Genomic DNA, 16249 nt, shown 5'->3' with positions numbered 1-16249 from the left:
ATGATTCACCTATTTTATATTTGTAAAAATAAAATAAAGTGTTCAGTAGACTCAAATCAGTGTTTGATTTCTAATATTATGAGTTTTTAATTAATTTTATTTTATAATGAAGAAGTCGCAAAAGCGATGAAATCAATAACTAGTTATTCCAAATTTGTACACTTTCAAGTATCACTCATTTTTAATTTTTGCATTTAGAAAACCAGCTGGTTTCATTAGAATTATCAGACTGAATGCTGTCGAAATGCCATTTCTCAGGCAAATTTGCGGAAGAACTATTCACGTTAGATGCAAATGTCAAGATCTAGACATTATGTAAGGCTGAGTTAAGCACCATCATTAAAATCGTCGAAAGTTCTGCGTTGGTTTGGACGTGAGTTTTGATGGATGCAGAAATCGAGAAAAGATAAGGCACGACCAAATCCAGTAAATATTTGAAGATGCACATCAGAGTGGGCCGGTGATGTACGAAGTTTTTTATTTTTTTAGATACCAAAGTGAAAAGTATCTCAAAAGTTGCATTTTGGATCCCATTAACGTAAAAATTGTTTAAAAAAATATTCCATACTACTTTTGGCCCTCAACCGAGGTTTGAAGTTTATCACTGTCTGAACATATTGTTAATGATCTAGATTAAAAAAAAAAAAATTGTTGGTAAAGACTTATAACAATCACATTACAAATTCAAACAAGTTTTAAAACTACCGAAATGCAAAAAGTTTACACTCCGCGGAACTGATTCCGTTGAGCGCCTGTCTAATATTGACGAAAACAATGGCTCATTAAAACAATGCTACCCATTTATTGTAATAACAAAACAAAGTGCAACTTACGCCCCTTAGATGCTTATTTAATAAGGTTTAATGCACAGTATAAAATTTAATTGGACTGATTTTCTTACTTAAATACGAAATGACAGCCGGTTTACCGCAAAAAATCGACTTTTTCGAAAACTTTAAGCTCTGGTTGAGGGCCAAAATAGTATATTATATTTTTTTGATATTTTTTGCATTCTAAGTAATCCAAAGGACAATTTTTTAGACCCCTTTAATTTCGAAATTCAGAATAATTGGCGTGCGTACACGAGAAAACGTATGAATGTAGAGACAGTAATATGGCGTTGTATCTTCGTTTCACAACGCAATGAATACATACATATGACAATAATATATTAAATTTGTCAATACAAAATTGTCTTTTTTAGCACTCGCCCAGAATGCGCATTTATTTTGTATTGGGGTCGTGTTGATTTTATTTGTCAATTGTCTGTAAAAAAAACGTAAGTGAAGAAAAACACAAGCAAAATAATTTGGCAATCCTCGCCTGATTGATATGACATCTCATGTGATAATTCATAATATGAAATGGGACTCCATTTCAGCCTAAAGACGAATCTATTTGCATCTTAGAACTTGACTGCCTCTGTCCCATTTGTAATATTGGTATACATAAGTATGTAGAACTGAGATTGTAAGCGGTACACAGTACAAGAGTACGGCTAGAAAAGAAACAAGACGTAAGTTTGATTTGAAATCCAAATTAAATATAAGTTTTAAAGGCAGACCGATACTAACTGCATTTTTAAAATTGTTCCTGTGGCTCAATCACAAATAACTATCGACGTGTTAATAAGCGACGCGATAAAAATTTCTCCCCGTGGTTGTTTATCGTATTCGCGATCACAATGGAACATCCGTGAACACCTAATATTAAATGTCAAAATATTTACGTTTCGCGACGTATAATCCTGCTGCGCAATCACATATTTGAATTTCACCGGCGTAAATATGGAAAATATTCCAAAACTGCTATTTTTATTTATTAATTTATTATTTATCACGCTATTGCATTTAGCTGGGGGTTGGCAAGCCAAATGTCAAGAAAAGCAGTCGCCATAGTAATTGTAATTTAATTTTAACTTTTTCGTATTAGATTAACTGCTTACTTTTTTGCAAATGCAATATATTGTATTATTTTTTACAGTGAGCGCCGATTTTTGCAAGTGAACTGTATTTTTGTACGAGGAAAATAAAAAAGAATCCGACACGAGCGACGACTTAGAGATTACACACGCGTTGACTTATGACTGCGATAACTTTTAATTTGATTTTTAGTTTTATCTTTCAATTTTAACTTTTTAATTTTAATTCTTAATTTTAACTCTTAATTTAAACTTTTAACTAAATTTTAATTTAAACTTTTCATTTTAACTTTAACTTTTACTTTTGATTTTTATTTTAACTTTTAATTTCCACTCTTAATTCATACTTAACTACATCTACTACCTGCATCTAATAATTTATTGTTGGTTGTGATTTTTTACAAATGAATTTAAATGTTCATGGAAACAGAGAGAGAGGGAGGAAAGTAGAGTAGCTATACAATGTCTTCTCCTTTTTATGTACTTTTTATGTAATATTTTTATTTTTACTTTTTTAGAATTCTTTATTTTTCCCCTCTCCTCCTGCATTCATAATAAATTAGTGTGAAATCTGTAATTGGTCTTACCTTTTTTTATTGTTTATTGTACCTTGTTTTATATAAAGACTGTATGATTTCATTTATAAATAAATAACTTAAGCATGTTCATTATTGTTCATTGTGATCGCTCAAATGCTTAGCTTGTTTCTCGTGCATCGATAGTTATTTGTGATTGAGCTACAGGTTGGTCCTGTGCATTGGAATTAATGCTCCGCATAATTTCAGGGTTGTCAATAATACCGCGCAACAATCGAAAGAAATGCGTATATAAATACACATTCCTTCTAGTCTTCAAACTGTTGTAACCAAGCATACCCTGGAGAAACTCAATGAGAATGAAGCCATGGATAATATTCGCATTCCCACATGAAGAGAAACCGAAGAAATTTCTTCTGAACCCTCTCCACCATAAAAGAGTACTTCAACTCACACAGTCGCCAAATCATCAAGCCTACTTTGCACCAACGAGTTATAAAGAGTTCTCAGTATTTGTAAATTACCAAAAACTTTGGCAGTACGCAAAACGAATCCTTACATCTTCAACGACAGGCGCCGTGGCAAAGTTGGTTAGACGGCTAACTGCGACTCTGGCGTCGCGGGTTCGATTCCCGCCAGTTGCAAGAAAAAAATCCATGAAAGATTTTTTCTCGATTGGTCTGGGTGTTGTGATGTATTTTTCATTACCTCCTTCCATATCCCCTCTATCCCACCTACTGACAAGCCTCAAAATAGAGGCTTAGCGGGTTATTCCTTTTTAAAAAACAAACTACGTAACTACTAACTGTTTCATGCTTTTGCAAGAGAAGTCAACGCATACATCAAGCAAAACTTGCGTTCAACAAAAAATCAAAGATTTTCGAGTCAAACAACATAGACCTAAAGCTCGGCAAGCAGCTTGCTAAGACATATCGCTGCTTAGCAAGATTCAAGCCACGTATCAAAAACTCAACCTCAAGTAGTAATTTTTTTAATGAATATAGTCATTTTTTGCCGTTCTATAGGACTCCGGTAGCCTGTTGTACTCACTACAAGCGAGGTACAGCAGAAACCTTAGACCATACCCTGTCGCGCGTGATCCAGGTACGTGAATATATGACTCTGTCGCGTATTATACTGGTGGACGTCACAATTGAATGTAAAGCCAATATTAGTTAGAGAGTCTTTATTTACGCCTTGGAGCGCTGTTTTTGCAATCTCATAATACGGTATGACCAAAAATTGAAGAAGTCAGTAAGTTTGTAAATGTCTGACATGCGTTTCCATCGGTATACCGTATATGTTTCTTGTAGCTCTATTTTGTATTCCTTGTATTTCTGATACACACTCAATTGTGGCAATCCCCAGATGCACGACAAGTATACCAAATGAGAGTGTATCATTGAATAGTACACTGCACGGCGTAGTGAGATCGGAAGAACTCTCCTAAACCTATGCATTAAACCTTTGATCTTTATGTTCTGCTGGCTAACTTCAGAGCGGAACCGCCATCACCGCCGCTCTTTGGATGATAGTTAACAGACAACTCCATAATTAGATAAATATAGCCTTTAAACGCATCTAATGATATTAAAAACATTAAAAAAAAGAAAAGCTCATTCATGTTCAAAACTTTGATTGGGTCTACTAAAAAAAGTCGAATTTCGATTTGTGGCCCCTTTGAATTTAAATGGCGATATGTATGGAGCATATTGATGTTCGGCTGTAAGAAATGTTACCTTACCGAAAAAGCTGCTTAAGTGCTTACAGAAGAATATTAGAAATTTCCCGGAGAGACCACATCATTAATAACGAGGTTCTCAGTAGCATTGAAGGCACTTGACCAAAACCATCTCGGAGAGGCGAGCCCAATGAATTGGCCACATTATGCATCAAAAGGGTCTCCTGCATTACATCATAGAGGAAATGGCTGAGTCACGTACACTGAACAAGTGTGCGAGAACTTGAACTGCACCTCATATGTTAAGCTGAAGAGGGCTGCAGAGGATAGAACGCAGTGGAGGACGAGTTGCAAGACTTTGCTGCAAACCAATTCCCAGGATTTAGACTGCGAAGATGAGCTGCCGGTCAAATGAAGAGCTAAAAGCAGAGGAGACGCAGAGCTTTGCTGCGAACCAATTCATCTTACAGGATTGAAACCTTAGATAGAGACCTTCATTTGTCATATTATTTGTCTATCAGACATTGTAGTTACTTTGTGTGTAGTAAGCGAATTGCATTCATTTTGATTCCCCGTTTGATTAGGATAACCAAAAATAGTCTGCCAATACGATTCGCACCGAGATATATGGTCAGTGATTCAGCCAAACATTTATTTTATCTATTGACAGGTAATGAATGTTAATTAGCTATTTCTGAGCCGATAAAAATATATCACTTTTGATTTGACAATTATGTCACATTGAATTAAAAGCAGCAGCTAACAGGGGATTGAGAGACACGGGCGCATAATAAATCGGCACGTCATTCCTATACATCAACTACATTATGAATAAAGCAAATATTTAACATCAGTACAAAATATTTTTTTTAGAATGATACGCGGAATCTTAAGCTTATGAAACTACTTAAAATATTACACCTTCTCTCCAAGTTTGTCGAAATAATCTGATACGATAGTCCTATCCAAATTTCTCAATTCACTCTTTGATGCGCCTGAACAACTTAGCTCTAAAAAATAAATATCCTAACAAGAAACCCATGAGGACATTTTCTTTTTGACGATGAAAACCATAAAAAAATATTATGGTTTTCACTTCGCCTTGTTCAGAATTCTTCGGTCTTCCAACAAATATCCCAGTCTTGATTTCTTTGATAACAAATAGTCTTTTTTCGTGCGATCTCTGAATCATCACACTAAAAAAAAGGTTTAAACAAACTAACCATCACGCCGTTTCCTTCTGAAGGTAGGCAGAGAAGAAAGAACGCGACTTTAATCTGTCTTTGCATACCGATCTCGCTCCCTCTACATTCAAACATATTTTCAAGCACACACGCCAATTATTCCGAAAAAAAGCGATTTGCTAATGAATGTTGATAAATCTGAAGTGATGGTTTTAAAAGGGGATGAAAATATAACTAAACGTGAGATCAGCGTGAACGGAGATATTTTGAATCAGGTAGAAGAATTTGTGTCTCTGGGAAGTATGTTTATAAGGGATGAAGACACTGATAAGATTTTAAAAGGACAGCGAGTGCTGAGAACAGTGTGAATGGTGCACTTAAATCTGCCTTGGCAAACAAATGCTTCTTGCAGGAGGCAAAACTAGCGGTTCACAATGTAGTTCTGATGCCGACCGTTGCGCATGGGAGCGAAGTGTGGAATCAGTGATGAAAGTTGGCTGAATGCTGTCAAAATGCGATCTCTCAGGCGAATGTGTGGTAGTATGACAGGTGCACAAGTTAATGTCGAAATCCGGGTGTTATGTAAGGCTGAGACTAGCACTATCCACAAAATCGGGAGAGAAGTGCTGCGTTGGTTTGGGCACGTAGAGCGAATGGACAGAAAAAGAACGGCTAAAAGGATTTACTATGCGAATGCGGATGGATGCAGAAAACGAGGAAGACCGAGAAAGGCATCAAATACTTGAAGATGGACATGATTAAATTATACGTCATTGACCGTCCGCCGTTTTCGTCGCCCATTTAGCGACGTCAAAAGTGATTCACACGAGCAAAAAGAGTGTCAAGATTAACCAACGACAGGCGAGGTAATAAATTACACGCCATCTCATTGGTCGCGCTTCACTGCCCTGTGCTATCTGCCTACCGACGCAGTTTGCCAGGAGATGTTACTATGTAGGCGTCTAATGGCTCAAAATCGACATTTTCACAAGCGAATTTGACCATCGACTGTTTTGAATTTATAATTTTATTCAACAGCGACACTTAAATTAATCGAATAATTTGTATAAACTAAAAGAATGGAAAGTCTTTTAGACCTTCCGATTTAGTATTTATACTTGAGTATTTATAACTTCAGTATTTCAAACTCAAATTCAATATTTGAAATGAATTACTTTTTTAAAAATATTATGTTAATAAAATTTGTATTTAAAATATGTATTTAAAAATATATTTAAAAATTGCATTTAAATTATGTTAATAAAATTAATATTTGTATTAAAATTTGAAAAATAATGTCCCATTAATTAATAATCAAGTAACTTTCCAATATGGTTCATTATTCGATATTTCATTGTAATGGTCACCCTACCCTCCCCCTCCCTTTTTCCTCCTTTTCCGATTGTTAGTCCTTTTGAAATATTAACTTCATAAGTCATTAACCCTCGGTGGTGGCGTAGTGAAGCATGTGTCTAACCTGCATGTCGATTATATATTTTTGCAAATCTACTATGGTGAAGGTGTGTAGTGGTATTTGCATGTTGACGTAATGTTGTTGTCCTGACGAAGAGACGGGTTACGTCTTGAAAACGGTAGACAGATAAGTCGGTGAGTGGTTTTATACAAATTTTATTAACATAATATTAAAATGCTGGACCACAAAGTTAATGCTTTGAATATTAATAATACTTTTTTTTTACTTATGACCGCTGCAGGTCTGCAATTTACGACCATCGCGGCATTCAGTGTAATAATAATCATTTTCTTGAACATTTATCTCAAATTTAAATTTTTTGACATAATTTAAAAATAAGTCTGTATGGTCAGCTCAATGTCTTTTAGGCATTGTACACTGATAACAGCGGTATTTAGAGTTTAGTGGACTGTATGGAAATTGTTACTCACTTTTAAAGATCTTCCGATTGTTTCTTATATGGAGCACTTTACTATTGCTGTAGCTAGGATACCGGTATCGTGTAGATGTTGTGAACTGTATAATTTAGGTTGTCAATATAATTTGGACATACTCAAAACATTTTTGAATTAACTGCCTGGTAAAAGAAGAAGTATAAAAAATTGTTTTCATGCGTTGCCTAGAAGGTGAATTAGCTCATTGTGTCAATTTTTAGTCACCTTTCCCGATAAATCCGATGATATTTCCGAAATGATGTGTGTTTTATCGGCCTAGAATACTTCAAAAGTTGTCGGTTTGTTTCCAATTTCCATAGACCGCGGACTTAATCTATAGGAAATAATCCAACAGCGTCAAATCACAGTGGAAGCCAATTTACATGATCATTAGAGGAAAGGAAGCACATTTGGAATACTGGGTGAATAATTTGGAATACCGCCTTAACTTTTGATGGAAGAGGGACACCTACCGGCAATACTTATAAATATTACACGCTACAGTTGCAAGCCCTGATTTCGGTCGATAAAGTAGTCTTCCATTGATTAAACTGACGTATTTTGTGAAATCGTGTTGTCAAAACTTTTTCCATGAGTTTTTGATCGGATGTTATCCCTAAATAATGCAGTAGTTTCCATTACATCATTTTACACAGCATCATCACATATGAAATAGGCCCTAAGGGAGGCTTCAGTGGCTCTTGTGTGGAATAAGTACAAATAATTTTTCCTTATCATTAAAAGTGAACGTAATTTGGAAAATGGTATTTCGAATTATGAGCATTTTTGTAAAAACACGTTTTTTCTTATTTTACATTTTTTAGTTTTTTATAAAAACCGTTTTCATTTAATTAGATTTTCGCAAACATTTCATAATAAATTATTAGTTAAACTAACTCTTTATCGAGTTTGACGTGTTTAATCTCCTTTATTGTACATTTTTCATTCTAAATTGTAAATGGTATTCCAAATATGCTTCCTTTCCGCTTCTAGAAATTATGTTGTCGCCAAACTTGTCACGCAGCAAGTTTGTGGTTTCAAGAAAAACCGAAAGTTTGACGAATTTAACACTGTTTTTTAAAAGTAAATTTCTACAATTTGGAAGCGTTGTTCGAGTGTAAAACGTTCCATTATTGATTTAAATATTGTTACAGAACACAAATGTAAAAAAAAACTTTCGTAATTAATTTGATAAGAGACAGTGTTACCAACCGAAAGTAACCACGTAAAAACATTTATCATGGTTTTATTTACTCTATACTGGTGAAAACCAAAAAAACGCTGGCCCCCAATTTAACAAAATACACACTTTGTAAAATATTGACTTGATGTGGATTCATAATTGTTTTTTCTTCTGAAAATAAGCGACATTATAACAAACATGTTTATGTACAAAAAGGTAATGTTCTAAGGCATACACATGCGTACATAAGCAAACTGTAACAACCAAGCACAACTTATGGTACAATATTAAAATATGTTATGTTATGTTATTTCAGTCTGTTTGTGTGAATCAGAAATACGATTATAATAAAATAAAAATTATTTATTTAAAAATAATAATTTAAAACACTTTAATCATAATTTTCAAGTATTAAATTAAAAACTTTGTTTTACGCGACATTTTAAATGAGGGGTTTTAAGTGTAGAACTTTGTTTTACACCACATATTTAAAAGTCGCTTCAAGTCATTATACGAGTGCCAACTTGTTTTGCACCAAAAATTTATCAAAAAACGTTGTTTTTTGCCTTATTTTGAAAAAACAAAATTTAAATTTAGCTCGAATCAAATATTATGACGTAACTTATCATTGAAGTGTTTTTAATGTTTTCATAATAATCAGAAGAAAAATAACACAAGTATTCAATTTCTTTCTTCAACCATCAAATAATGTAATTAAACATATTTCTGTATTTTTTATATCTTAAATTGGATTTGACTCATTTTCTTCTGGGCTGCTATAGCATACTATGTGCCGTTTTCAGTTACCGACATAGTAACACTAATAACGGTTTTTCCAAAATAAATTACTTTTGTTTTTTTTGGAATCATGCGTAAACAGGAATACATTATATGAACTTACTTATATATGAGCGCGGACTTACGTTTTAGTTATTTCGGCAAGAAAAAACGATTTACTCTATAAAATTGACCAGAAAAGTGGACATTTGATTGGTGTTGAACAAAGAAAATTAAATAAATAATGTGATGATATTGACAAGCGACAGAGAAGACAAATATAATTTTAAAAGACGTCAAGAAGTCTGCGTTCTGTTAGAGAAAGATAAAGAAATGGAAGAAGAAGCATAAATAAATTGTTTGCAGAGAAATTGCTGTAAAAAAGATTAATAAATGAGGAAAATAAAGGAACGTTCCAACTCAAATATCGCATTTTGCTTGGTTAACACGTGACATAAAACAATGAAACCACTTTGGATATAAAATACTAACTAATAAAATTTAAATTGCATACTTTGTTAAAATGTTCCTTTATTGTGATCTTAAACATAGATGACATAAAACGATGAAAATTATACATTTAATAAATATTTTTAATATTATCATAATATATAAATTATTAATTAAAAACGAATTTTCGTTGATCTAGGAAGAATATTTTCCAGAGTATTATTTTAGTAATTAGTAATTATAGAATGATTGTTAGGAAGTATTTATTGTGGTTAAGTAACCACTACATTATTTTGTTTCAGTGGTATGTTTGTGGTTACATTATTGATATTTGTTTACGATCTAAACAAGTCAAAACGTTGTAGAGTTTTTTTTAGTTAAAATTCTGGTTTTAAACATTAAAATATTAAAATAAAAGTGAATTTGAAATTAAACAAAAAATTCTCAAGAAATTATTTTGTGGTATAAAACAAAGATCAAATTAATTTGTTATTGATTAATTGCGTCGAAGTGGGTTTACTATGATATTGCGTTCTCTATATTAGTCAATTAAATTATTACTCAACCAACTGGATTCTCTTTGCATTTTTGATATAATTTTATGACTTTTTATGTATATACTTCTTATAAATGATTATAGGTTCAACTGGGATACACATTTAGTGAGTAAGCATCTGTATCATTCTTAATATATATCCTCAATTATGGAACTCCACCATCTTTCAGAAATTATATAAAATAAGTCTGTAGCTTAATTAAATAAACTCGAGCAATAATATAGATAAAGTTGAAGATAAGATCAACCGTTTTTTTATTTAAAAAAATAGAAAATAAGAAGATATAAGAAGTAATAAAGGAAAAAAATATATTAGACATTTGATTTAAGAAAAAGAGCAAAATTTTAAAAAATAATTTACTATACCGTGCTTAATTTGTATGTAAACTTTCTTTTTCCAAGAGTTCTAGAAAGAGTATTCAAATTATGATAAACTCTATATTTAACAACAAATAATTTGATATAATAATAAAGAGGTACATTCAATAATGGTTCATTTAATTTTATATTCCTTGCCGTATATTACGTAAGCTTATTTAGATACCATAAAGAGTTCTCAGTTTGATTTCCAACAAATTCTATATCAAAACCATAACTATATATAAGACAAGCGCCGTGGCGCAGTTGGTTAGATAGCCAACTGTGAAACTGGCGTCACGGGTTCGATTCCCGCAAGTTGCAAGAAAATATTAGAGAAAGGTTTTTTTCGCTATTAGTCTGGGTGTTGTGGTTTATTTTTCAGTAGCCTAACTTCATATTTTTTCTTTCTCACCTGCTGACAAGCCTCTTAAAAGCGTTGTGGGAAATTCCTTTAACAAAATATTAATAGAAATTAGGATTGCAAGCGTTTTTTTTTTTTATTTCAATATTTTTAAGCTTTATTATTAACTTATTCATTTGACTTTCATGGACACTGCAAAACTATGGAACACCAGCAAAGTGGATTAAGTTAATGGTTTTATGGTAGGATATTGTTTAATGACTACAGCCTTTTGTACATTCAGCCTTTTGCTGGAATAAAAGTTATTATTATTATAGTCCATAGATGGATGTTTTAGATATTTGCCTACTAAGATCAAACAAATGACAAATAATTGAGGTGCGCTGCAATAGTCACACGAATGCACTGTGTAAAATTCATACACAAAGAGTTGATTGAAATATCTAAATTGATAAAAAGCACCTGTCATTCTCAAACACGTCTGCGGTGACTTGTCAAAGCATATCCCCAATTAAAATAGCTCCTTGCATACCTGAGTGCTATTGAAGTACTGATAATTTTAGATTAGAATTACTTGGATCATATCAATGAAAAACTGTGCCAAATGCTATGCATCCAAAACAGTTTTGTTTATATTTGTATTATTAAAATGTAATCAAGGAACCTTGAATGAAAATAGCCATTACATAACTAAACCAATAAATTATACAATTCACAACACTTTGTTTTTAACCACTTCTTATTTATTTTACTACCGACGGTTTCTGAGCTACTACGTACTCCTATGAACACTATCCTATTTTATTATATAAACAGCGTGCACCTAAATCTAATACAAGAGATAATAAATTACTTCTTGTTCAGTCTTTATGTCAAGTTGTGGTTAAAAACAATGTGTTTTTATTTTTATTGCATCATGAACCAGAAAGTTAGCGCTTTAAATATAAAATGTATATTTTAATTAAATAAATGACTGACTAATGGCTGACTAATGACTGAGTAATGACTGATTAATGCCTAACTTATGTAGGAACGAATGTAGCGCAAACGATAAGAAAACCACTTTTTGAATTTAACACATAAACACAAAACTTTGTTTTTTACCACAAAAATATAATTAAACCATTTATGTTTTATAAATAAATTCTCTAGGTCTATTTAAAATATTATATTATATTTAATATATTATATTATATTATTTATACTATTTAATATATAGGTCTATTTAATTATAAAATAAGTAAAAAATTCTGTTTTTTTTCCTTTAAAATTTTATAAAAAATATTTTAAAAATCAAAAATATTTAATTAATTTAATTAGTAGTTTTTATATTTTAATCTTGTTACACATACATTGAAAGTATATAAGTTTAACGCAGGGTTGTATCATTGAAAAAATACTTTAAAATCAATTTCAGCTCTCGAAATTTAAGATGCGAAATATTTTAAAAATTAATTTTCTTTAAAATTGATTGCAAAGTAACTTTTTTCCTTGAAACTGTTTAAATTCCACAAAGAATTTCTTAAAGGAGATTCTAAAACTTACGGTAGGTACTAATTTCTAATAAAAACACAGGGACTCACAATTCTATATTATTTACTAGGGGGCTCTTAAAAATGGGTGGGGGAAAGGCAAATTCGACGTTTAAAAGTAATATTCCACCAAGGTTTAAAATATTTTTATCATTAAATTTTATTTTCAGCATTTAGCATAACGAAACAAAACGTTTCACAAATTCTAAATAAATTGTTTAATGGTAGTAATTATTATAAACTACATTTAAAGGGCAATTTTCATAATAATGAGGGCACTCGTATTTTCGTAATAATAAGGGATTCTGCTTATTTGTTAAATTCGTGAGTTACAATATGAACAAGACTTACGTTTCGTAATTTTATCTACGTTCTTAATTCTGAAGAAATCTAGCCAGAAAAATAAATATTACAATTTGATAGCTTTATATTCTCGAAAACACGTATTGATTTGTCGTAAGGCTGGCTTCATAATACCAAGGTAGGTGGAGGTAGAAGACAAGTTAAATATACCGTCTCGATACATACCGATAAAGAAAGCGTTTGTCATTGCACCTCAAAAGCGTAAAGTCTTGCCTTGATGCGACAAATTAGCTTTCAGTTAAATTGGTTTTAAGACTTATGGGTCTGAACCATATTTTGTCAAATTTTTGTGTTGTAAATACTTTTTATTTCATAATACGTGTATCTGAAGTTTCTCGAATATACACTGTTTTTTAGGGCCAGACCGCGAAATTTCAAAGAAATATTCCTCATGGTAAGCTTTAAATTTTTTTTATCCAAAAATCCATCTTATCTCAAAATGGAGTCAATCTTTAATTTCTCGGAATGGCATCCCTTACGCAAACTCCTACCCCTCCCCGACAAATAAAATCGATACAAATTTATTTGACTAACGAAGCGATACGCACCAGACGCGGACAAGGAAATCGGCTGGGTAGGAGAGGGGTAGGGGTTTTTGGAGTGACTGCTTGTCTGAGAAATTAAGCATTCACTAATAATGAATCGGGTTGTGGTCCCGTGGCTAGTGTCTCGGACTCGCGGATCAAAGGTCCGTGGTTCGAATCCCACTCTACCCCAACTTGGTTCCCATTTTCTCATAGTGAGTTATTTACAACTCGTTGAAAATGTCTCTCAAAATGAAATATTTGCGTTAATTGTAAGAATGCAAATGTTTATTTTTCTTAAAAAAAAAAAAACATTTGGAAATGATAATTTAAAAAAAAAAGATTTTTTGGAAAAATTTATGAAGGATTTTTTTTAAAGCTTACCATGAGGAATGTTCCTCTAAAGTTTCGCGGTCTGGTCCTGAAAAACCGTGTTTATTAAAATATATATTAATATTTTTAAGTTCTCTTATTGAGGGTAATTTTTTCGTGTAGTAATTCAATTAAAAATATGGCTTTATTACAAATTCAAAATATTTTAAAGTTTTTGGTGGAATATTCAAAACCTACAGCGACATTTATCTAAAATCACTACTAGAAACTTTTTAAAAATCGGAAGGGTGTTATCACAAAATAATTAATAATCTATTACTAATCAAAGATATTAATCACATTTTAAACATATAAAAACCGCGTATAGAGTGACATATATTTTTAAGAGAGGAAGTAGAGGCCAAATCTGCATCTAGACTAATAATTGAAGAAAAAAATGTCATTTTAGGCACATGAAATCAAAGGGAAGCAATTTTTCATTTTTCTAACCTGATTTTCCAATTCTCCTGGACGAGCACGTTTCTTTGTGAAAAATATAATAAAAATATGTAATTAGGTATTAAACGGTGTTAAATATTAGAAAGTTCGTAATTTAATGTGTTTTCGATGTGTTTAATGTACTGAAAATGTGTAAAAAAACTAAAAAATGCGTTTTTATATGGTAAAAAAAAATCAATTATGCAAACTTTAAAGCAAATTAAACCAAGGCTGGTTTTTTTTTACATAATGAAAGTTGTTTCATTGTTTAATTTATAAATTTTTACAAACCACTTTTTAAATTTACTTATACTCCGACAAATAGGCAATTAAAATACGCATTTTTCAAAGATTTTTCTGGTGTTTTGTGTAAGTGTTATGTAATAATGTAGTGAAATATGTTTTACTATTAAATTATTCCAAAAATGAATGAAAAAGATACGCATTCAATGTTATCGATATGATTTAACCCTTAGATAATATAGCGAAAAAAAAAACACGTTTTAAATTTTTTTATGTAAAATTTTCAATAATATTAAATGCGTATCAATGAGAATGGTAAATTAACTTAGTATCTAGGTAAAATTATTGGGTTAGTTACAGTTTGCGGAAGAGCATTAATCACTTATAGTATAAACATTTGAATATTATAATAAAAGACACAGCTGAAAGAAAGAATTGATAAAAACTTATTATATAATATTGTGTAGAATGTATATAATGTACTGTTATTTTTATTTATTTGTATATTACATTGTTTCATCAATATGCATAATGTTATGTAAGTTTAAATAAAATCAGACAGTTTAATTTCAAATATCATTCCGCATTTCCATACGTCAAAGCATTTTTTTACGAAAATCTTTGTTTAATAGTTAATTTTTAAACATGTCTCCAACAGTCAAATCATTCATGAAAATAAGTCAAATAATAAAGAGACAAATAAAATTATTTTGTTTTGTAAAAGCGTTCGTTTTGAATTTGTAAATAGTTGTTATTGTAAATTTCAAACTTTGTAACATTCTTAAGTTACAATAGTATAGTTTGTACTATTTCCAATGCAGGTCCAAGCATTTCCGACATCAACACAACTCATGACAATTATGAACATGAAAATGAGTTATAAAAAATCGAGGTGAATCCAATTTTCGATGAATCAAAAAAATATTAACTTAAACTGAAAATCTTCAATAAAGATCGTGAATATTAAATGTCCCTTGCAATGAAATTTAAGCACCTTTCTTTAAAATTAGATTTTTCTTTTAATCTTGTTTTGCGGATTTTGGAAATATTCAAGATTGCATATTGAAGATATTCTTTTTAAAAACTTATAGATGTAACACAAAGAAATAAAGAAGTAGAGAGAAGAAAAAGAGAAAAGAAGACAGGAATCGAAAGAAGTCTCATCTGACTGAATGTAAAAGTAAAACGTATTAAAAGACTAAAGTAAAAATTCATTTTTTATATTTTTTTGTACAAAGTGAGTTTGATAGAAAGACAAATTATGAAATTTGCTGGAGATAATTATGATATTTAGTATCTGATATACGTATGTACATACAAATCCCACACTTATATTTACATTGAAATCACGCATTTAGTAAAGACTTTTTCAAAATTAAATAATTTAATAATAATTTTTATTAAGTTAAATTTAATCGATAAAAACAACCGCTACTATTATTGTATAAACATGAATATTTTGCAACATTCAAGAATTTAAAATACTTGTTTTTTTTGCATTCACTAAACGCTTTAATTTGTATTTTAAATACTTTGTTTTTCATTTGGATGAATGTATTCTGGACGAAATAAGAAACGATGAGAGAGAAAAGAAGAAACAGGAAGACACAGAAGACAGACAGAACTATGTTACAGAAAACCGCTTACATTGAACTTAAAATAATTAGTATATTTCGATTCTAAACTAATTTTTGTTATTCACATTTGATATCAACTTCGCACCAGATTGTATGGTGGTTAAAGACTTTATGTTATAAAAAATATAATTTGAGGTATTTTTGTACCTTTTCAGGATAAAATATATATTAAAGAAATGACGTTTGTTTTAACCTAAAACAAATTATCTCTTTTAACAGATTT

The 16249-nt window shown here is 31.0% G+C and overlaps 1 protein-coding gene across 1 annotated transcript in view; it reads right to left on the bottom strand.

Moving 5' to 3' along the window:
• LOC148285679 (twitchin-like) overlaps window positions 1-16249 on the bottom strand; it is a 263782-nt gene that overhangs the window by 135518 nt on the left and 112015 nt on the right. The window contains 1 exon segment of the mRNA XM_088239054.1: window positions 14159-14191. Within this exon segment, the coding sequence (XP_088095180.1) occupies window positions 14159-14191 (33 nt within the window).

This window comes from Micrasema longulum, unplaced genomic scaffold (genome assembly GCF_059751315.1).
Source record: "Micrasema longulum isolate JH-2025_06_02 unplaced genomic scaffold, ASM5975131v1 h1tg000014l, whole genome shotgun sequence".
NCBI classification, from domain to species: Eukaryota; Metazoa; Arthropoda; class Insecta; order Trichoptera; family Brachycentridae; genus Micrasema; species Micrasema longulum.
Note: the sequence above shows the minus strand (reverse complement) of the source record. Positions and strands in the feature narration are given on the sequence as shown.